Source organism: Podarcis pityusensis, assembly GCF_964106645.2.
Source record: "Podarcis pityusensis genome assembly, chromosome: 1".
Lineage (NCBI taxonomy): Eukaryota > Metazoa > Chordata > Lepidosauria > Squamata > Lacertidae > Podarcis > Podarcis pityusensis.
Genome location: NC_138028.1, coordinates 138,543,393 through 138,565,560, shown reverse-complemented (window position 1 = coordinate 138,565,560; position 22,168 = coordinate 138,543,393). Strand labels below are relative to the sequence as shown.

General features: G+C 44.2%; 1 protein-coding gene across 2 annotated transcripts in view; it reads left to right on the top strand.

Annotated features, from left to right (window-relative positions):
- Nucleotides 1-22,168, top strand: part of CPS1 (carbamoyl-phosphate synthase 1) — a 157,483-nt gene that overhangs the window by 89,765 nt on the left and 45,550 nt on the right. For both annotated transcript variants that reach the window (XM_081015519.1, XM_081015518.1), the window contains one exon: nucleotides 16,796-16,937. In XM_081015519.1, coding sequence (XP_080871645.1) covers nucleotides 16,796-16,937 — 142 coding nt within the window. The remainder of the gene's footprint in view (nucleotides 1-16,795; nucleotides 16,938-22,168) is intronic.

The window sequence follows — 22,168 nt, the reverse complement described above, 5'->3', positions numbered from 1 at the left end:
TTTCTGTAAATAGTCTTTAAATTTCTTCCAGTCTTCTTTCACCGACTCTTCTCCCTGGTCTCGGATTCTGCCAGTCATTTCCGCCAATTCCATGTAGTCAATCACCTTCATCTGCCATTCTTCCAAAGTGGGTAGATCTTGTGTCTTCCAATACTTTGCGATGAGTATTCTTGCTGCTGTTGTGGCATACATAAAAAAGGTTCTATCCTTCTTTGTCACCAATTGGCCGACAATGCCCAAAAGAAAGGCCTCTGGTTTCTTCAGAAAGGTATATTTAAATACCTTTTTCAGTTCATTATATATCATTTCCCAGAAAGCCTTGATCTTTGGGCACGTCCACCAAAGGTGAAAGAATGTACCTTCAGTTTCTTTACATTTCCAACATTTATTATCGGGCAAATGATAAATTTTTGCAAGCTTGGCTGGGGTCATGTACCACCTGTATATCATTTTCATAATATTCTCTCTTAAGGCATTACATGCCGTAAACTTCATACCTGTGGTCCATAACTGTTCCCAGTCAGCAAACATAATATTATGTCCAACATCTTGTGCCCATTTAATCATAGCAGATTTCACCGTTTCATCCTGAGTATTCCATTTCAACAGCAAGTTATACATTCTTGACAGATTTTTAGTTTTGGGTTCTAGCAATTCTGTTTCTAATTTTGACTTTTCCACCTGGAAGCCAATTTTCTTATCCAAATTATATGCCTCCATTATCTGATAATAATGAAGCCAATCTCTCACTTTATTTTTTAGTTTCTCGAAACTCTGCAATTTCAATTTGTCTCCTTCTTGCTCCAAAATTTCCCAATATGTAGGCCATTTGGCCTCCATATTGAGCCTTTTCAGAGCTTTTGCTTCCATTGGTGACAACCACCTTGGGGTTTTATTTTCCAATGAATTGAATTTGATTTATTGCGGCCATTGGCCCATATCGAAGACAATACATCAGAATTTATCCATAAACAATACAATTTAAACAGTTCCAAGTTAAAACACCCTTATAAAACCAATTTTACTTTAGTTAAGTAAACACTATACACAATAAGCTCCCTCTATGTAAACCGCAATTCCGATCCATCAGATTTTGGGGGGTATACGTGTCAGTTCTGGCACTTATTGATAGTTCTTAAGTTTAGCTAAGCTGTCAGAAACACGCAGTGATCCATTTCTCCTCTTTTGAAATAAAACATTACTCAGATATCTAGCGATTGCAAGGGATCTACTTGTATCTTCGTCGTTTAATAAGTATATTATTTGGGCTTCCTGAGGACTGTCCGCAATTCTCGATAAATATGGGGCCAGAAACTTGGACCGTGAAGCCGAATGTAATGGACAACAGAAGATTATATGATATAACGATTCTATAGATCCGCTTTTACAGTCACAGAGGAGTGAGATCTGTCCGTTGGAGAGTCTGTTACCCAACACGTTTGATGGGAAAGCATTGAATCTAGCCATTATAAAGGCATACCTGTGCGTCACCACAGATAAGGTAGTTAAGTAAGATGGAAGTTTCGTTGGTGGTGTTAAGCCAAGGTTTATCGGCGAACAGGTGCCACCACCTGTCGCAATGTTAAATTGTAAATCCATCTCCTCTAATTTGTGGGTTATAATTCTTTTGGCCAAAGTTAAATCCAGTTTTAATAGTTCAGATGGAGATAGTCCTAGGGACACAAGTTTCCCATGTATTATTTTTGCCCAGGGGCTAGGGAAGTCATCTCTCCAGAGGCATTGTATCAAGTGGAGATTTGGAAGTTTATGCCATAAAGCCAACCAGTAACAGAGGATGCATTTCCATAATGTGGTTTCTAGAGATGTAACATTTAGTTCCAGTCGTATAGCAGTATTGCTTACACACCTGGGTAATTTTAACAACCTTTTTAAAAACTGGTTTTGGATTACCTCCAAATGGGTTAGATTAGCAAAGGACCCCCATAATGGGACTGCATATGCTATTGTTGCAATCACCTTTGCCTTGAAAACTTTTAACACTGATGGAATATGGAAAGCCCCATCTGAAAAGAAAAAACGCAATAGCGCATAGGAAAGGGCTTTAGCTCTGTTTAATACATATGCAACATGGACCTTCCAGCCCATGTTGTGTTGGAGAAAGACTCCCAAGTACTGAAATTTAAAGACTTGGTCAATAGCTTTTCCGTCTATTCTCCAATTATAGGTTTTTCGACTCTTGGTGAAAATTAGGACTTTGGACTTAACATGGTTAATTGTAAGAAAATTTGATTTGCAGTAAACATCGAAGATTTTTAATGCCCTCCTAAGGCCGACTCTTGAAAAGGATAGGATCACTGCGTCGTCTGCGTAGAGTAGAAGGGGGCAACGATATTGGGCAAGACGGGGGGCGTGGATCGTTTCTTGAGCCTCTATCAGAGGCGCCCTCATATCACTTATAAATAGATTAAAAAGGGTCGGAGCAAGGATACATCCTTGGCGAACACCTCTATTGATAGCTACTGAGTTTGAGAGGTCGCCTGCCGGAGTGATTCTCACCCTAGCGGCCGATCCGTCATGCAATTTAGTTATTAGCCACAATAGTCTTTTGTCTATTCCCCATCGGGCTAGTTTTCCCCAAAGCAGTCCTCTGGGGATGCTGTCAAAAGCGGCCTTTAAATCAATAAAGGCCGCACAAAGTTGGCCTCTATTTGGGGAGGAGTATTTCCGGGCAAGGTGGTATAAAACTAAGACCTGATCAACCGCTGACTGATTCGGTCTAAAACCAGCCTGTTCAGGCCCAATCAGGTTGTTCTCTTCGGCCCACTTAGTAAGCTTAGTTAACAAGAACCGTGCATATATTTTCCCAATTAATGACAATAAACTGATATTCCTGTAATTTCCCGGGTCATCTGTCGAGCCTTTTTTATGAATTGGAACAATAATCGCATCCTTCCATATTCTTGGTACCTTCCCACTGTTGTTTACGGCATCAAAGGTAGCAGCCAAGATTTTCGCCCACCAGTCAGCATGAAGTTTTATAGCTTCTGCCGGGACTAGATCAGGACCGGGGGCTTTTCCGATTTTAAGATTAGAAATAAGTCCGTGGATTTCTTCCGGGTCAGTGGGTGGCCAAAGAGGGAGCTGCTCATAGACTCCATCGATTGTATTAATATTAAGGTCTGGTAAGGCAAAATAATTCCTTAGAAAGGATTCCCAAATTGGGGCAGGAATAACTGTTAAGGGGTATCTTTTAGATTTTCTGTTAACCAACAGCCAGAATTTTCGGGAATTACGGGTACTTGAGGCAGCTATAAGTGCTTGCCAGCGGTTCAATTGCCATTCCTGTTTAGCATTTTTCTGCACATATTTGTAAGCAGATTTTGCCTGGTAGTACTCCTTGGGAAGCGTAATCGCCCCTGAGGATTTGTAATCATTATAAATAGCACAAAGGTGTTGTTTGGCTTGTTTGCAATTACGGTTAAACCACGGTGCACCTATCTTGGGGTGGGCCCAATTTGCCTGGTGGGTTGGGACAGAAAAGAATGACGTGAGGTCATTCAACAGATTGGCAAATAGATTAATAGTTTGATCGTGATCATATGAAGTTATGCCAAGGGCTGAATAGGTTTGTATGATCTCCTGCTGAAAAAATTCAGAATATTTTTGAGCCTGCGTTACAGACCACTTTATACCCTTCACTCGTAATGCCGTATTAATACCCTCTACCGGGTTTTCTGCATTAGTATCTAATTGAGTTAGATGACCGTGCTCGTCCCCGTGCCAGTCTAGGTCAAACGTAGCAGCAAGTGGAAGGTGATCACTATAGTGAATATTGCCAATCTTAAAAGAGAGAGCTTTCGAAATCAGGTCACTCGAGGCTAAAAGGTAATCTAGTACACTGTTTGATTTTATGCCTAGGTGGGTATACTCCCCCGGTATATCAGGAGGGCAGCAGCCATTCAGGGGTTCTAAGTTTAAGCGAATAGCCATCTGGTAAAGAAGTACTCCAGCCTCGTTTACTTTAGAGTCTTTTGAGGCTCTCCCTAAGGCATGTCTCGAATCATAATTGTCAAGGCATGGAGCAGTCCACCATTTTGCTTTAGTTAAATCAGCCCAATTTGCTGCTATACGTGCGTTGAAGTCACCACCAATTAAGAATTGGCTATTGGCATATTTGACTCGGCATGATACTAAATGATCTTCTAATATTTCCCATCTATCATGCAGTTCAAGGGATGAACCCCCTGGCGGGAGGTAGACATTAGAGATTAGCAGTGATACTTTTCCCCCCGACATCAACCCAGATAAAGCATAAGGGGGAGCAATCAAAACTAGTGAAAATTTGAAATGCAGCTTCAGTGAGATACCAATTACTAGACCACCTTTCGGCCGTCCTCCTTTCTGGGAGGGGTAAGCTGGAAGGGATAATAGGTCGAATCCGTTTATGACAATTTCACCCTCCTCCCAAGTTTCTTGCAATAGAATGATATGAAACGAGTTGATATACGACTGGAATTCTGGGTCACATTTTTTCCTACGCCAGCCAGCTATGTTCCAACAGAGGATCGATATTGGTGGTTTTCTGGATTGTCCGGCTAACCGTCATTTAAATTCTTGTGGGGGGCTCTTATGCGACCAGGACGCTCCCTTAAAGAAGTCCGTTATTTTCCTTTGCTGAAAGTTGTCGTCCTGGTGTGGTGAGTCTTTTGCTCTGGTGCACACCGGTTGTGGGGAGTCTTTTGCTCTAATGCGAGCCGGTTGTGGCACGATCGACTCACGAGGGCCAGAATTTTTGGGGGGCAGAAGAGAGTTAGCATCCTGGTGGGTAGGGATAATATTTGGCGTTTTTAGCTGTCGGGCCCAACTAGGCTCTGAAGAGGCTCCTGCCAAGTCCGCTGGAGCCGTCCTCTTTGGGGATCTAACCGGTACACTTGTGATCCTTTGATTTATATGACCTGCTGGGTCTTCAATCCACTCTGTGGTGACTCTCGACACCGTAGTGTCTTCCTCACGTAATTGTTGGATTTTTGGTGGACAAGAGTGCTCTGAAGAAGCCTGACTTGGAGTGGCCACTGCCGTCTCAGGTCGTGGATGGTCTTCGATGTATGTTGATTCCAAGTCCGGCATGGAGGAATGAAGGGACAACGATTTATCCAGGGGGGTGTTATCCTGAGTTCCATTCTTTGATCGGTTAGTCACGGAGGGAACAGATAAGTCTATTAGCAGCAGAGATGAGTTACCAACGTGAAGGGGAGGAGAAGAGTCTGCCTTCAGCAGTGAGGCCTTCCCATCCAATGCAGAAGGCACCTTATATGCTGGGTATTGGGGAATTGCTGTTTCCACCTCCATGGGGCATGGCACCGCTAAATTAGAGTGGATATTATTCGTAGAAACTCCATTGCAGGCAATACTTAGGAGCTGAAGTTTAAGTAAGTCTAGCCTATTTATAATTTCTTGTTGTTCCATCGCTGGTAACTCTCCAAAGGAGGCGATAAGCTCTCTTTCCTCCTGGGGTGTCAGAGAGTTACTGGCACAATCGTAGTGTTTAGTTGTAGGAGTGGAGGCATTTTGGAACTGGCCCAGACATGGGGTGTGCAGCTCAGCCCTCTTTTGTGGTTCAGGATGGGAGGGTTGTGCTGTCTCCTTGATTAATCCCTCCGATAGGAGGGGTCTAATTATGGAATCCATGAAGACTCTCGTTGGAAAAATGCCAAGACTATTCAAAAACACTTTTTGCTTAATAATAAGAGAGGGGATTTTTGCAGAGTGGAAAGCCAGCATCATTCTCTGATATCTGTTCTGTTGGATTAAGGGAAGCACAGCACAAAGATCTATTTGTGATGTCTCAAGTTTTAGAAGCCATCTGAGGTGCTCTTTAGTCCCATGTAGCGTTGCCCAACTTGGGTCCCTTTCCCGGAAGGTTAGGGAAATCTTCCTTGGATGTAGAGTCAGGGATTGGCGATTCAGTGAGGGGTTGAGATTATATTTGCAGTTCTTCATACGATCAGTGTTTGGTGGCGCTTTCTGCCGGCACAATGGAACATCTACTGCCCCATCTTGGGCTGTCTGTACCGGCTGGTCATCCAGTTTTTGCTGAAGGCTATGCAGCTGAGAGGATAGGCCATCAATTCTCTTAAATATACAGTTTAGAGTTCTAATTATTAGATGGAGTTGCTCACAACCTGTGCAGTCCGCAGATTCGGCTACCAACACCTCCTTCGGATAGGGACCATCCCCATTTGTGTTACCATTGGCTTTTCCAATTTGTAGCGTCTCAGGGGCCTCATCTTTTGATGTTGTTTCAAGGGCCGTTAGAGGATCGAAACGATTTTGAATTGCTATTGAGTAGATACATTCCTCGGGGCCTCTCCCACCTTTAGGTAAACCCTTCCTTGATTGCTTAGGCCTCGGAGAGGATAATGCCTCGTCAGGGTCTCTTGGGTGTTTTCCATGGCCCATAAATCAATTTTGCAGGGGAACCGACGTGGGCACTGTGCTGGGGAGCTCCTTAAGTCCTTTAGTCTTCCTCACAGGAATACTACCACTTCCAGGAGAGTGGTGCCGTAAAATTACTCCAGTTCAAGCCTCTTCCTTCCCCTCTTCCTTATTCCTAGGATTTTTGAAACAGCCCGGTTCCAGCAGTCGGGCAAACTTCACTTCGCAATATGCAGTAAGCTAACAGCTAAAAGAAAATAGCTGGTTGACCGGGCAGAGGATTTATGCCCAGGAAACTTTTCACTTATCTCTCCCAGTTAGGGAGGCGGCGGCAGCGTGGCGGCGAGTCCGGGGGGGTCGGAACAACCCAGATAAAACAAAATAACACAAGTGGAGCGAGATTAAAAGACAGCCAGCACAACCAGCAGATCATTAAAACTCTCGGATAAAAACAAAGGAGGATAAAACCGCTTAAAACCACGTAAGACTTTGATGAGGGTAAACGAAATTACTTAGTAACTACCTTCGTCGCCATGTTGGGTTGGCCGCGCCCCCTACCTGGTGCTCCGAACTGGGAGCAGAGTGGGTAGCTGCTTGGTAGCTGCCATTTGAAGTGCTGGGTGGGAAGGCAGGTGCTTAAATCAACCTCTGCCCACAGCTCGGGCCTGGCATTTGCTGGAAGAAGCTGTGGTCTGGGGCACATTCCCCGAACTCATGCACATCTGCTGAATGCCTCAGTCTGCCTTTGCCAACGCTACTCTTTTATTTTCCAATAAATCTTTATATCTTATCCAAACATTAAACAATGCTTTCCTAACAATATGGTTTTTGAATAATAATAATAATAATAATAATAAATTTTATTTATATCCCGCCCTCCCCAGCCAAAGCCAGGCTCAGGGCGGCTAACAACAAACAAATAATCAAACAATCAAATAATCCAACATTCTAAAACATTTCATTATAAAAATTAATTAAAATCAAATTAATGGCAACCGTTAAGCAAAGTTCTGTGCAGGTTGCCGGAGGTGGGAGTCAGGCTGGGCCCTGACCAAAGGCCTGGCGGAACAACTCTGTCTTGCAGGCCTTGCGGAAAGATGTCAGGTCCCGCAGGGCCCTAGTCTCTTGTGACAGAGCATTCCACCAGATTGGAGCCGCAGCCGAGAAAGCCCTGGCTCTAGTTGAGGCCAGCCTAACCTCTCTGAGGCCTGGGACCTTCAGGATGTTTTTATTTGCAGACCGTAGGTTCCTCTGTGGGGCATACCAGGAGAGGCGGTCCCGTAGGTACGAGGGTCCTAGGCCGTATAGGGCTTTGTTCTTTGACCTTATCATACCATAAGTATGCATGCCATCCAAATACATTGTTAAAACCTTCTAGATCCAAAATGTCTGTGTTTTCAAGAAGTAGCCATTATTTCAGCCAGCAAAAGGCTGCTGATTCATAATAAAGTTTAAGGTCAGGCAGGGCAAATCCACCTCTTTCCTTGGCATCAGTTAATATCTTAAATTTTATTCTGGGCTTCTTGCCCTGCCAGACAAATCTAGAAATATCTCTCTGCCACTTCTTGAAACAGTCCATCTTATCTACAATTTGTAATGTCTGAAACAAAAACAACATTCTAGGCAATACATTCATCTTTATCACAGCATTACGGCCCAGCAATGAGAGTTTCAAATTTGACCAAATTTCTAAATCTTTTTTCACTTCCGTCCAACATTTTTCGTAATTATCTTTAAATAAGTTCCCATTTTTGGCTGTCATATTAATCCCCAGGTATTTCACTTTCTTTACCACATTCAATCCTGTCTCATTCTGAAACCTCTCTCTTTCAATCGGTGTTAAATTTTTCTCTAAAACCTTAGTTTTTAGCTTGTTCAATTTAAAACCTGCCACCTGACCAAATTCCTGAATTAATTCTAAAACTCTTTTAGTGCTAGATTCTGGCTCCTGTAGCGTCAATACTAGGTCATCTGCAAATGCTCTCAATTTGTACTGTTTAGCTCCGACCTGTATGCCCTTAACCAACCGGTCCTTTCTAATCATATTTAGCAGAACCTCCAGGACCAAGGTTTTGTAACTCAAGGGATAAAAGGAAGTTCTATTTCAGAGGTATGTATAGGAAGTGGTACTACAGTGGTACCTTGGGTTACAGACGCTTCAGGTTACAGACTCCGCTAATCCAGAAATAGTACCTCGGGTTAAGAACTTTGTTTCAGGATGAGAACTGAAATCGTACTCCGGCGGCGTGGCGGCAGCAGGAGGCCCCATTAGCTAAAGTGGTCCTTCAGGTTAAGAACAGTTTCAGGTTAAGAACGGACCTCTGGAACGAATTAAGTACTTAACCTGAGGTACCACTGTATATGGGTCAATAGATCACACCGATTGGGGCTTATCCACACTTCCCTTTTGCCCTGCTCTTTCCAGGCAGAAGTCTACACTTTAATGCTGTAAGTCTGAGTGCTTTTTGATTTTTTTTGCCCTGAGTTTTCCCTGCAAAAATCTGCTCTTTAAAGTAGAATTGGAGCAAACATCAGTTTGGGTTTTCTGCAGATTAACGTTTGCTTTGATTGAGGTTTAAGAGGAAAGGTAGATGTGGATTGGCCCTGACTGAACCCAAGGGAAGACAGTTCTCTGATGGGCTCCACTCACAAGTGAAGTTTTTGCATTTTCCATTCACACTCCCTGCTTCACATTTATTACTCTTCCACCTAACTGGAACCCAAGGAGCTCAGGAGGAGCAGCAGGAAGAGTCAGGTAGACGGGCAGAATTGTACCGAAGGAGGCAGCATCCATGTGCCACAGGTAGGTTCTGCTTTAGATCCTTTAGGCTAGGGATGGGGTGCCTCAAGTCCTGGGCCAAATGTGGTTTTCTGGGCCTCTCCATCTGACCCCCAAGACACCCTCCCTCCCAGGCCACACCCCTGACATTGCCTGCTTTACACCCTCCTTGTGTAAGTTTGCCTGGCTCGAATGTGCAGTTGCTTCTTACTTGTCTGGACAGAGGGCAGAGGTGGATATGTGGCCCCTGGAGAATTCCCAGAAGGGAATTCAGGCTGAATACAGTTCCCCACCCCTGCTTTGGGCCCTGTCTGTACCACCACCTCCAGTTGCACCAGTTCAGCTGTCATGATAAATCTGTGAATGATAGTTTGGCACGGATTCTGCAGGAGAGGGAATGGCTGTTGAACTGCAGCGTCAACCAGTGAAATACGTCCCTGTGAGAAGAGCAGGTGCCCCATATGTCCAAGCAGCATCTTTCATATTATATACCTTCTGTGGTGTTTGCTTGTGCCTGTATGGCCTAGAGGTGCTGCGTTCCTATTTGCTAAAGGGGGCGTGTGGACTTGACTACCTGATGGTGTGCCTGTTTCTGCAGTGCCTCCTCCCTTACGTGGTAATAACTTTGCAAAGCCCTTCAGTTAGCAGACTTCTCAGTTTCATATTAGAGAGGGTGCTTTCCAAAGACACGCTAGTTTAGTATTACTCACGAGCCAGTAGATCAGATGAAAGCCAGTCAAGTGGAAGAGAGGACCGTACTGAAGCGTTCTGGCTCCCCGGGTAATTGCGATGCTGCAGGCATTCCTTGAGTCAGTTAATAGATTTCCCCAGTTCCTCTGTGCCAGGTGAAAATTTCCTCATTAAGGGGAATTTATTCCATTTCCTTTTATCATTTATTATTGAAAAAGAAGCGTCAGTGGATGGAGTTTCAGAGATGACAGGGTAGAATTTTAAACAAAAAAAGAAAAAAACCCCACAGCAACAAAAATCTACACTAGAAGCAGCTGAAAACGGAGGGAGGGAATGCACAGGGGGAATAGTTTATATTGTTTATAAACAGGAAAACACGAGAGACTTCATTTTGTTAGGAAGTGAGCGGCACTGCCTAACCATTAAATGATTATGGCAGTGCGTAAAAAGGTTGATTGTCTAGCTGGAAGACAATTTTTCTCCTGCTCGAAAACTTCAAACTGTCATTTTGTGCAGGCAAATATTGGGAGTAGAACTGTATAAAAGACGTTAATCACTGCCTCTTAGAATGTCAGAGCTTTGAATTTAGTTACGGGTTGGAATTAAGTGAATTTAACCTTATGAGGCTTTTTGAAGGGTATTTGTGTGTGTTTATAAAATTTAAGAGAAGGTACTCAGGAGGCCAGAGAATGTGGGAGGTGTGGGGGGGAGAGAGACCACAGTGAAACTGGAACAGGAAGAATCTCTCTCCCTGCCCTTCCCACTTTGAGCAGTTGGTTGAATAAGTCGACCCGACCTGTTGAAGAGCATCGATTGAGAGGAGCCACAGCTCAGTGCGTGGTGCACATGCTGTAGATACAAATTATTCTAGTCCCTGGCATCTCCAGTGCAAAAGAGAATGTCAAACCAGGCAGGATGGCTATGGGGACAGGGGGGCTGAGCCCATCTGCCTCCCTAGTTCCATGGCAGCTTTACCAGCCTGAGCATTGGTGCAGGACTGTTGGGAAGAACTTTGAGGTGTGCCTGCGGACACGTCTGGGGCATCTGGTCTATAGAAGGCCTGAAAAGCAGCCAGGGTGGGTGTGGGCTGTTGCCGACAGACACATATCTGTGTGGCGAGTGTGCGGGAGACGGGTGCTTGCTCTGGTGTGGTGGTTCTGGTAGGCATTTTTGTTGAAACAAGGTCCTCTTATGGAATAGGGATGTGGGTGGTGCTGTGGTCTAAACCACTGAACCTCTTGGGCTTGCCGATTGGAAGGTCGGCAGTTCAAATCTCTGTGATGGGGTGAGCTCCCGTTGCTCTGTCCCAGCTCCTGCTAACTTGGCAGTTCAAAAGCACACCAGTGCAAGTGGATAAATAGGTACCACTGTGGTGGGAAGGTAAACGGTGTTTCCGTGTGCTATGGTTTCCATCACGGTGTCCCATTGAACCTGAATCGGTTTAGTTCTGCTGGCCATATGACCCAGAAAGCTGTCTGTGGACCAATGTTGGCTCCCTCGGCCTGTAAGCAAGATGAGCGCTGCAACCCCAGAGTCACCTTTGACTGGATTTAACCATCCAGGGGTCCTTTATCATTACCTCTTAAGGAAGTGTTGGGCAGTGTGCTTTAAAGAATAGTGAACGTGATATTGAGGTAATGGGTGCTGATGCATGCAGTAACCATGCAGCCTATTTTTTTGCTGCTGTCTTGTTAGCATTGTTTTATATACTACAGGAAGCAGGGTATGAAAAGACCACTTGCCTGAGATCCTGGAGAGCCTATAGGCAATTCTGAGTGAGAGATGGACAAATGATCTGACTCCGCATAGGGCAGCTTATGCCTCGTTTCCCAATGGCAAAAACAGATGCAATAATACCACCTTGACTGTTATGAAAGACCAGTGTTAGAAACTGAGATACGAAAGCTAGGAGCTAAATGGCACCTTAACACTAGGTTATGGGTGCTGCAACGGAGTGTCTAGGCACGCTTTTTATATACAAAGCTGAAAATGAAGGAACTGCAGCTAAAATCTTATGTTCATTTTTCACATGGTCTAGTCCTCATCTGTAGGCTGCAAAAAACAAAGCCATACTTTCCCTGCCCCCCTCCCTAATATTCTTCAGAGGGTCTCTTCTCCAGTCTTCAGAGAGTGGCTGGAAGTGGGGAGGCAGAAAAGGTCCTTCTTTCCTTCCAGCAGTAGCAGTTTCAATCCGATATTTTTGGCACAGTATCTGTGCACAGCTCGCATTAATGAAATTCCTTGTTGCAAAATGCGCCTAAAACAATGGGAGTTTCAAACTCTGTGGAAGACATGCCCTGTGGAAGACAAGTACATTTGTCATAGACATGTCTGAGATGAGGGTAAGATCATAGAAGTCAGCTTTCATGGAAACTCTGTGAATGTTGAACTAAGGCATTTTAGGGTGTGCAGGTTAAGACTCAGGTCCAGCACATCTCAGGTGGGCACCATTGCTATTATACAAGGCAGTGGTGTTCATGGTGAATTTCAACATCTATTTTTCTAGAAAAACAGCACTGGTTGTATTCAGTGCTCTGCAAGCAAAGCTCCACTCATCTTCCTGCTGGAGTGCCACCCTCTGGAGCAGATTTTGAGGGCATGAGTAAGGTTGTAGGGGGGGCAAGAAAGTTTTGTTCTGCAAATAAACCAAATAAATCATTTATTTATATGTAGTCTGTTTCCTGTTCTTTTAACCAGTTAGTGATCTGTAAGAGATGCAAGACTTTATGCAAAGCTATTCAAAGTCCAGATAAATGATGCCTCGAGGAGTTGGTTTGTTGGTGAAGTTTGCTATTTTTAATGTAGTCATAGTCCAGTTTGGTGACGCCATCCTCTTGCCCATTGACACTCCAAAGAACTCTGAAAGGTTAGTGAGGCAGAGCTTACTTTTCTGGAAGCCATATCGATTCTTTCTCAGCAAAATTTGTCCTTAATAATTTTGCCTTTTGTAATACTTTCTACCAGTTTACCTGGGACAGACATTACACTCTGTGGTCTACCATTTCCTGGTTTCCACCAGATGGCACATTTTAAAAATTGGCATTATATTGGCCAGTTTCCAACCCCCTGGTATAAGTTAAATATTTTTGATAGAAGATCAGCAATTTCACATGTGGGATCTTTAAGCACTCCCTGATCAATGCCAGCTGGACTTTTAATCTCTTATCACCGCTGTTTGCCTTAGTTTCTCCACCCTCCTTCCTGAAAATGCCAGTTGAGGCACAGCTGCCTGCGCTCTGTCTTCTGCTGAAAAGACAGGCACTTCTCTGCAATTTCTTTATACTCTTATAGCACACCTTTCACTTCCTTGACATGCAATGATCCAACTGCTTCCCAGCTGGTTTCCTGCTTCTTTAATCATTTTAAGAATTCTTTCCTTTTTTACTTGCCCTGTGCTTCAAGGATAGAGCATAGTATACAGCGGCAAGTATAATTTGTAATCATCAAATAGGAGACTTCTCTTCTTCATTATAGGTGTTTCCTTAACCCTGTAGATACAATGTGCTTGATGAAGGTTTACCCTGGTCTGGTCTCCTCCTCTGCTGGAAGGCAGACTTCAGACAAAAAAGGTTCCCCATCTCTGCTCTAAACTATATTCAGTTTAATTTTTATTCCTACCTTCTTTCCCTTTGTCTTCTTTTTTGTAGCTACTTACTGTCTAACAAGCAAGTTTAATATGTTATTTTAATTGTACACTTCATTTTAGTGTGTGAGAGCACAAGAAAGAGTTGGGCAAATAATCATTCACTTAGAATCATAGAATCTTACCAAGTGTCATCTATCCCAACCCCCCGCAATGCCGGAATCTCAGCTAAAGCATCCAGGACAGATGACCCTCCAACCTCTGCTTAAAAACCTCCAGGGAAGGAGAGTCCACCGCTTCTCATGGGAGTCTCTTCCACTGCTGAACGGCACTTACTGCCAGAAAGTTTTTTCCACAGGTTTAGTCGGAATCTCCTTTTTTGTAGCTTGAAGTCATTGGTTCGAGTCCTACCCTCCAGAGTAGGAGGAGCAGGGGAAGCATGTTTTCATGTGACAGTCCTTAAGGTATTTGAAGACGGCTATCATATTTCTTCTCAGTCTTCTCTTTTCCAGGCTAAACCTACCCAGCTCCTTCGAGTGCTCCTCGTAAAGCTTGTTCAGATAAACAATATCTGGGGCTGTTCCCAGGGCTGTTGCATTTCAAATGGCAGGAGAAGGGATTTGAATATATCCCCACATATTATTATTATTTTTTAAAAAACCTGCCTCCAGAAAACTAGCATCTCAGGAAAAAGGAGAACCTTGGGGTGCTAATTTTCAGGGGCTGTGCAAAACCTTTTTCTTGAAGATGCTCATTTACTCCAGGCAGGCAGTTCCTTACATTCCAGCTGCAGCCTGAAATGGTACAGCCCCACATTCAACAACCACACTGTCTTCAACTAAACTCCATTTGTAGCAACTGCATCTCCATTCTGTTGAACCTAATACTCCAAGATGCTCTCTAAGAAGTGCAAGCAGAGCTTGGTCCTGCTTAGCCTCCCAAGATCAAGGTTAACCAAGACCAACACTGGTTTTATCATAGTATATTCCATAGACTTCCAGTAGCCCTTTGATGCTTTTACAAAGGAACACAATGCTGTTGCTTCTGGATGCCCAGAACTCCTAGCCTTCATTTTCCAACCTTCTGACTTGCTTCATTAAAGTCCAGCCATTCCAGATTGCAAAAGGTTGGCCTGAGCATCTCTCCTGCAGGCACTTTTGCATACCTTTGTTTCCTTTGGCACATTTCCCTATATTGCCATTTTAAAAACGTTCCCTGACATTTTCATTCCCACGCCAGTGTGCAAGGAATATGCTTCTTGGAGGTATTTGGTTGGCCTCTGTGGGATTCTGGGCTGCATGGAACTTTGGCCTGACCAAGGGAGCTTTTCTTCTCCTTGTAGCATAATAAATTCAAAGGTCCTCTTTCAGAAAACAGTGTTTTGTCAAATTCTCCTTCCAGAGCCAGTGCTTGCTTACACATGAAAGATATTGATGCATTAGGCAAGCTAACCAATAATGCTCTTAACCATGAGATCCAAAAGCAGTTTGTGTTTGTGCAGAGGGGTGGGGGCTTGTTGTGGTTTCACTAAAGCTGAGCTGCCAATAAACTGAACAGAGGCAGAAGCTTTATCAGAGTGATGGGTAGAGGCCATAGAAGAAATAGGTATGTGTGGTCTGTGGTTTGCACAGGAGAAACAGGAACTGAGGAGATGAAAAATGCATAAGGAGAGCTGGAGGAAAGCACTTAGTTCAGCAGAAGGCCAAAGATGGCAAGGCAGCAAGCTGATGAGAAGAGAGACCAAAATTTAGATTGACAAGGCAAAGTGAATAAAAATATAATAGGAACCCTTCCAAGTATTTGCACCTGTTGCTTGCATTTGGAAGTAACTGTAGAGAGTAACAGCTTCTAGTCATTGGTCCACCAAGAGGTTGCAACCTGAGGCTGTGTTCAGTGTGGGAATGCCACCTATTTGTATGCACATTTTTAGTGGAGAATTGGCCTTAAGCTTTAAATCTTTGTAACAAGCACAAATAGAAGGTTAAATAACAAAAACCCTCCATTCTGAAAAGGTGGGGGTGATTGATGGAGGTGGGGGGGGGGGACAGAAGTAAAGCACAATTCAGCCAGAATTAAGCACTTCTAATACATTTCACACTTTAAGAAGCCGTTAGCACTGAACTCGTTCATATCCATCTTTCACATCCAAGCCCTTAGCTTACTGACAGTGACACACTGACTCTTGTGGGTTTATACAGCCAGCCGCACAGCTGTGCATGGTTTGTGTTGGAAAATTTAAAATGGCAGTGGGCTAACTGGAGGTTGAAACCTTCATAGGCACCAAGACGATGGGGGCTTTGCCTGGCACAATATGCTTCTTCAGCAAAATACTTGTGTAGTTCACACACAGGCCCACTTCATACATAACCTGATGGGGCAGGCATGTAGTGTGTCACATGACCACACAGAGCTTGCGCATGTCATCAGGAGCTGTATGGGAGCAGCTGCAGGTGTTTGGCAACCATGCCCAAATGGGTGGTGTCTGAAGGTGGACACAGCCATGCAGTGAAGGTTGCTGCAGAGAGAACCTCTTTCCGTGTGTCTGGAAGATGATGCATGTTGGGGATGAGGGGGAGAAATATGGAAAATACTAGGATAACGGATAAGTTTTGCTAGTATTGGAATAGATTCAACCATCTCAGAGGACATAGCTGGGTCAAAGTCATGCATAGTTAAAGATGTCAGGGGTATTTTGAAGCTGCTAGGTAAATATAGTGTTTGTACTCTTGTTTTATATATATATATGAATTGGATTTTTGTATGTTGTGATGTTTTATGAATGTTTTTCTTTATTATTTTACAAAGTTTGTTTATATTGTTAATAAATAATAATAAAATGTTTCAGGAGGGTAACATGAGTGGTAATTATAATCTCTGTGTACTCTCTGTGGAGAGTATAACATTGCAATCTAATGACTCTTTGTGACAATTAAGTGTTTGTGGCAAGTAGCTGGGAAGTTTTGATGGGTCTGTTGGCAAGGCTGAATGTCAGATTTGACCTCAAAAGACAAATGTTTACGATTTTGGTGCCAGGTAAGTCCATTATTACCAGCCAATTATTTTTATTTTTATTTTGTATTCCACACTTTCATGGAGTACTTTAAATTCACAATAATTTATGGGGAGCCAGAGTTGTATTACTAAGAGGTCCTTGCCTCCTGCTACCCCAGGGGATTTATAGGTAAATGTGGGGTTTGAACTTTGGGTTCCTACACTTAACATTCAAACTGCGTACTAGCACTGAGTACTTTCGTCCCTCTCCAATCTGCCCCCTCTTTAAATGCAGACAATACTCAAAAACATGAAATATGTGGTATTCATAACAATTCTTTTTGTGTTCATCCTAGTGAATCGATTCCAGAGGAGAGCCTGAGGAGAGCGAAGCAGATCGGCTTCTCAGATAAGCAGATTGGGAAATGTCTTGGAGTGACTGAAGCGCAGAGCAGGGAACTGAGACTCAGGAAGAACGTCACACCTTGGGTGAAACAGGTATAACTTGCGAATCGAGAGTTCAGTCTGTCTCTGGGTTTGTGTCAGTTTCACAGGTGGTCATTTATAAGTCCATTTCACCGTGTTGCTGCATAAAGGTGATTTCTTTAAAAGCTTCATGTGGAAATTTGTATTTAAACACATATTCTGTATGCTTTTCTAAATGTGTTTTAGCACTTTTAATTTATCTTTGGATTATCATTTATTTTTAGCTGCGTCACAAACTTTTGAAAAGCATAGGATCCCCAGGATAGCTGCATTCCAATGACATGTTAATCTGGGAGGGGCAAAAGAGCTCGGTTTGCATCAAAATTCACAGAAATCAAATTCCTCAAGCATCCCTAGTATAATTACTGACACAGCTGTTTCATAATCATGGAAGCATCCCTAGTATAATTACACACACATCTGCTTCATCATTGTGGAAATTAATCTTTTGAGATAGGGAGGCAACATTGTTTCCATTCTACAGATGAGAAACTGAGATCCTGACTACACAAACTGCTCATCACTTGGAAAAGTAGTCCCATGTTAGCTGTGACTGTGGAGAATCCTGATGACTTCCTTGGAGACAAGCAAGGAAAATTTGAGGCTATAGAATCAATGGTTACCTTTTCCACTAGTCGTTTATGCTTACCATAGTTCTCTCTCATGTGTTCATTTTGTCTGAGGGTTTGGAGAAGCAGTCGGCAGGCATTGGTGGAAGGTGCCCTCAGGCTCCAGCACCTCCATGACTTTGCCTATTAACACAGCTATTTTATTTCTTGCCTGTCTATGGCGGCACCTGCAGAATTCATAACAGAGCAGGGAGGTGAACTGGGTCTAGCTAGCTGTCCAGATCTTTTCTTCTCCTCACCCCACAGGCCACCTCTGACTGGTGGACCCTTTCAGCACTGGTCAGTTGATATGTGCTGAGGGGGAGCCCTTCTTGCTGAGGAACATTAGGCAGTACCTTTGTTCCTTTGCAGCCATATCTTCACCTGTCCCACATCTGACATCAGGTGTGAGGCAGGTGGGCGTGGTTTGGGGGAATTAGGTCTCTTGGGTGGAAGTTTAAGCTTACATCAGGCATGGCCAAACTTGGCCCTCCAGATGTTTTGGGACTACAGTTCCCATCATCCCTGACCACTGGTCCTGTTAGCTAGGGATGATGGGAACTGTAGTCCCAAAACATCTGGAAGGCCAAGTTTGGCCATGCCTGGCTTACATCCTTCCTATGAGGTAGATATGAACAAGAGGCAGTGGTTTTCCTGAGACCACAAGAGAAATTCCTTGGTCTTAATTCATAGCACCACAGCATCATAGAATTGCAGAGTTGGAAGGGACCCTGAGGGTCACCTAATGCAGTCCCTGCAATGCGAGAATCAAAACTAAAGAATCTTTGGCAGATGACCAGCTGGGATCTAAACCACAATGTAAGTGCCTAGCAATGCCTGCCTATGAATGTTGAGGCTGCAGGTTTCTTCTGTGACTTTGTCCACTTTGGCTCTGACTGGGAGTTTTTGAAGCTGACCCTGCCGCAGCAGAAAAGTTTCACCCCCCCCCCCATTCCCCAGTTAGCTGGAGGGCAGCTTTGCACTTTGAGCACTTTGAGGAAACAGTGGGCTCTCTTTGTTTAGCGGCCAGGGATGCAGTGGTATTTCTTTGGCATAGACAAGGCAACACTTGAGCCCTGGGGAAGTTGCTTCAGTGCTGCTAAATAGTGCAGGAGGCAGCAGTTAGGAGCTACCAGTCTCTGCAGCCACAGCAGCCGCAGCAGTTTGACTTCACCAAGAGAAATGCTTTAAGTTTCTTAGATGTAACTTTCTCATTTTATTCCTCCCAAATTGTTAAGAGTTAATGCTAGTGTAACATACATAGCAGAAACTCATTGCTGTATTTCCACCCTCATCCACACTTAACATCCTTGGGAAGTTGTGCGAGTGAGACCTTCCTTCTCCAACTTGCATTGGATTAAACCACCTGCCTTTGCTTCGGTTTCAAGCAGGAAAATATAGAAGGTTGGAAACAGTTGGTGTTGACCCTTTGTGCTGTGTGACCGTGAAACGTGTGGCTCCTTTTGTCTCCCTGCAATAAATTTTTATAGGATAATACTTTATTTTAAGTGTCCCATCATTGCAAGTTCATTTGGTATTCATTGTGATAGCGCTGAGCATAATACGTTCATCTGGTATTCATGGCAATGTCACAATTGCTTCCATAGGTGTTCCATAGTCATTTTCACATTTTGGTGTTCGATTAAGGGAAATTGATATGAACGTTCTGCCAGCTGTCCCCCACCCTCACCCCCGATTCTTTTAAAAACATCATTGAATTACTTGAAGAGCCCTTTGCACCCTAAATCGCTGTTGTCCAAGTTTATGTGCCCTTTCTCCTGGCTTTCTTAATGCATTCTGAACTAGTTTAGGCAGGTGTGTCAATTTTGTGCTGCTTTGCCTTGGCAGAATGCATGAGTGCCACCTGTCCTTTAGTTGAATGACCAGTGGAAATCTATTCTTCATAAAGTGATTCTGCTTGTGACAGAAAAGGGTTCACTCTTCTTAGACACTCTTAGCTTAGTTCACTCTTAGCTTCCCATGCTGCTGATGTGCTGTGGGAGGAGCTTATCAGAGCTTGCAGGGCAGCAGCTGAAGAAGGAGCAAAAAGGCTTTTCTTGTGTGTGTGTTTCTTTGTGGCTGATTAGCTGCTCTCCCTGTGCAAAGGTCAGAGGGGGCAGGGTTTCTGTTGAGGCAGGTGATTAGCTCTGGGAGGAGCTTATCAGAGCTTGCAGGGCAGCGGCGCGCGCCGCTAGGCGCGAGCAGTTTAATCCAAATTTTTTAGATTTAGGGGAGCTAGTCTCAAACCTTTGTTGGGGGAGACCTAGGTTTTTTTTTGGGGGGGGAGTTATTTGTCCTGTCTTCACGCTTTTTATGATGGAGGACCGCTGTAGCCACCCCCAACGACACGTTCTCAAAATGGAGGGGGAGGGAACAGCTGCAGTCGCCTGCGGTTCCTGCGCAATGTTTGCCATCTTGCCAAAGGTTGCAGGCAGCTTTACCTGCAGCAATTGCATGTTGATTGCCCTCTTAAAAGACAAAGTCCAGCAACTGGAGGAACGTGTAGCTATGCTCCAAAGAATTAGAGAGCTGGAGCTCTTCTTGGAAGCAACAGAGCACACCGTCTCCACCAAGGAGGAGACAGGGGACTCCCCTGAGAAGGAGGCTAGTTCACCAACACAGGAGCCAGATATATGGAGAAACGTGACTCAAAGAAGTAGGAGGCCCAGGGTTCGCTCTGATTGTTTAGAAATACACAATCGCTTTGAGGTCCTCTCCCCTAGCATGGAAGACGAAGAGCAGACTCCATTTGAAGATCTCTCCCTCATTACAGTCGATCAGGTATATGAAGACGAGCAGCAAAGTCAGCCCTCAGTGAATGTGCAGGCGACCTTGGAACGGACAGCTCACGGAAGAACCCCGACCAAACCTAAGAGGAGGCGTGTAGTGGTGATAGGGGATTCCCTACTGAGGGGAACAGAAGCAGTGATCTCTGGGCCTGACAAGATGTCTCGGGAAGTCTGCTGTCTCCCTGGGGCTAAGATCCAAGATGTAACTGAACGACTGCAAGGAATCATAAAACCCACTGACAAATACCCCTTCCTCTTGCTTCGTGTGGGAACCAATGCACTGCAAGCAATAGCCTCCAGAAGATCAAAAGAGACTACAAGGCTCTGGGCAGGAAATTGAAGCAATTAAATGCACAAATTGTCATCTCATCTGTCCTCCCAGTTGAACGACGTGGCCCAGGGAGAGAGGGAAAAATAGTGGAAGTGAACAGCTGGCTTCGCAAATGGTGTAAACAGGAACGGTTTGGATTCTTAGATCACGACTGCAGTTTCTTGAAGATGGACTTCTGGCAAGCGATGGGCTGCACCTCACAACGGTTGGGAGGAAGGTTTTTGCCAAAAATCTCAGAAACCTCATCAGGAGGGCTTTAAACTGACTAATGTGGGGGAGGGAGACAGTGCTCCTGAAGGTAGGAGTCTATCAATTGATGAAGATGATCATCCAATTGTCATAGACCAAATGGAGCAAACAGCACGCGGACCTAGTGGTGGGAGGAAAAAATCCTTAAATAAGAGACACGGGGGAATGATTAATAGACTTCAATGTCTATACACTAATGCACAAAGCATGGGAAATAAACAAGATGAGCTTGAGCTCTTGGTACAGCAAACTAAATATGACATAATAGGCATCACTGAAACCTGGTGGGATAAGTCCCACGATTGGAATGTAATAATGGAGGGATACAATCTCTTTCAGAGAAACAGACCAGACAAGAAAGGAGGAGGAGTGGCGTTATATGTCAGGGATGTGTATACCTGTGAAGAGATCCAAGATTTAGAACCTCAAAGCCAAAGTGAGAGCATTTGGGTCAAAATTAAGGGAGAGAAGAATAACAGTGACCTCATTGTGGGAGTTTACTATAGATCCCCAAGCCAAACGGAGGACATAGATGATGCCTTCCTGGAACAGATGGACAAGCATGCAAAAGGAAGGGAGATAGTAGTAATGGGGGACTTCAATTACCCGGATATTTGTTGGATGTCAAACTCAGCCAAGAGCATAAGGTCAAACAGATTCCTCACTGGCCTTGCAGACAACTTCATTGTCCAGAAAGTGGGAGAAGCAACAAGAGGAACAGCCATTTTAGATCTGGTCCTAACCAATGTTGATGACCTGGTTAGTGGGGTAGAAGTGGAAGGATCACTAGGCGCGAGTGATCATGCTCTTCCGAAGTTTACTATACAGCGGAAAGGAGCAACCAAGCATACTAGGACTCAATTTCTTGACTTTAAGAAAGCCGACTTCATAAAACTTAGGGAAGTGCTGGGTGAGATCCCATGGACAGTAATACTAAAAGGAAAGGGAGTTCATGATGGCTGGGAGTTTGTTAAGAGGGAGATATTAAAAGCACAACTTCAGGCAATACCAATGAGACGGAAACATGGAAGGTGCCTAAAGAAGCCAGGGTGGCTATCTAAAGAACTTTTAACTGACTTAAGATTAAAAAAGGATGATTTCAGCAAGGCATTTGACAAGGTGCCCCATGATATTCTTGTAAAGAAGCTGGTAAAATGCGGTCTTGACTATGCTACCACTCAGTGGATTTGTAACTGGCTGACTGACCGAACCCAAAGGGTGCTCATCAATGGTTCCTCTTCATCCTGGAGAAGAGTGACTAGTGGG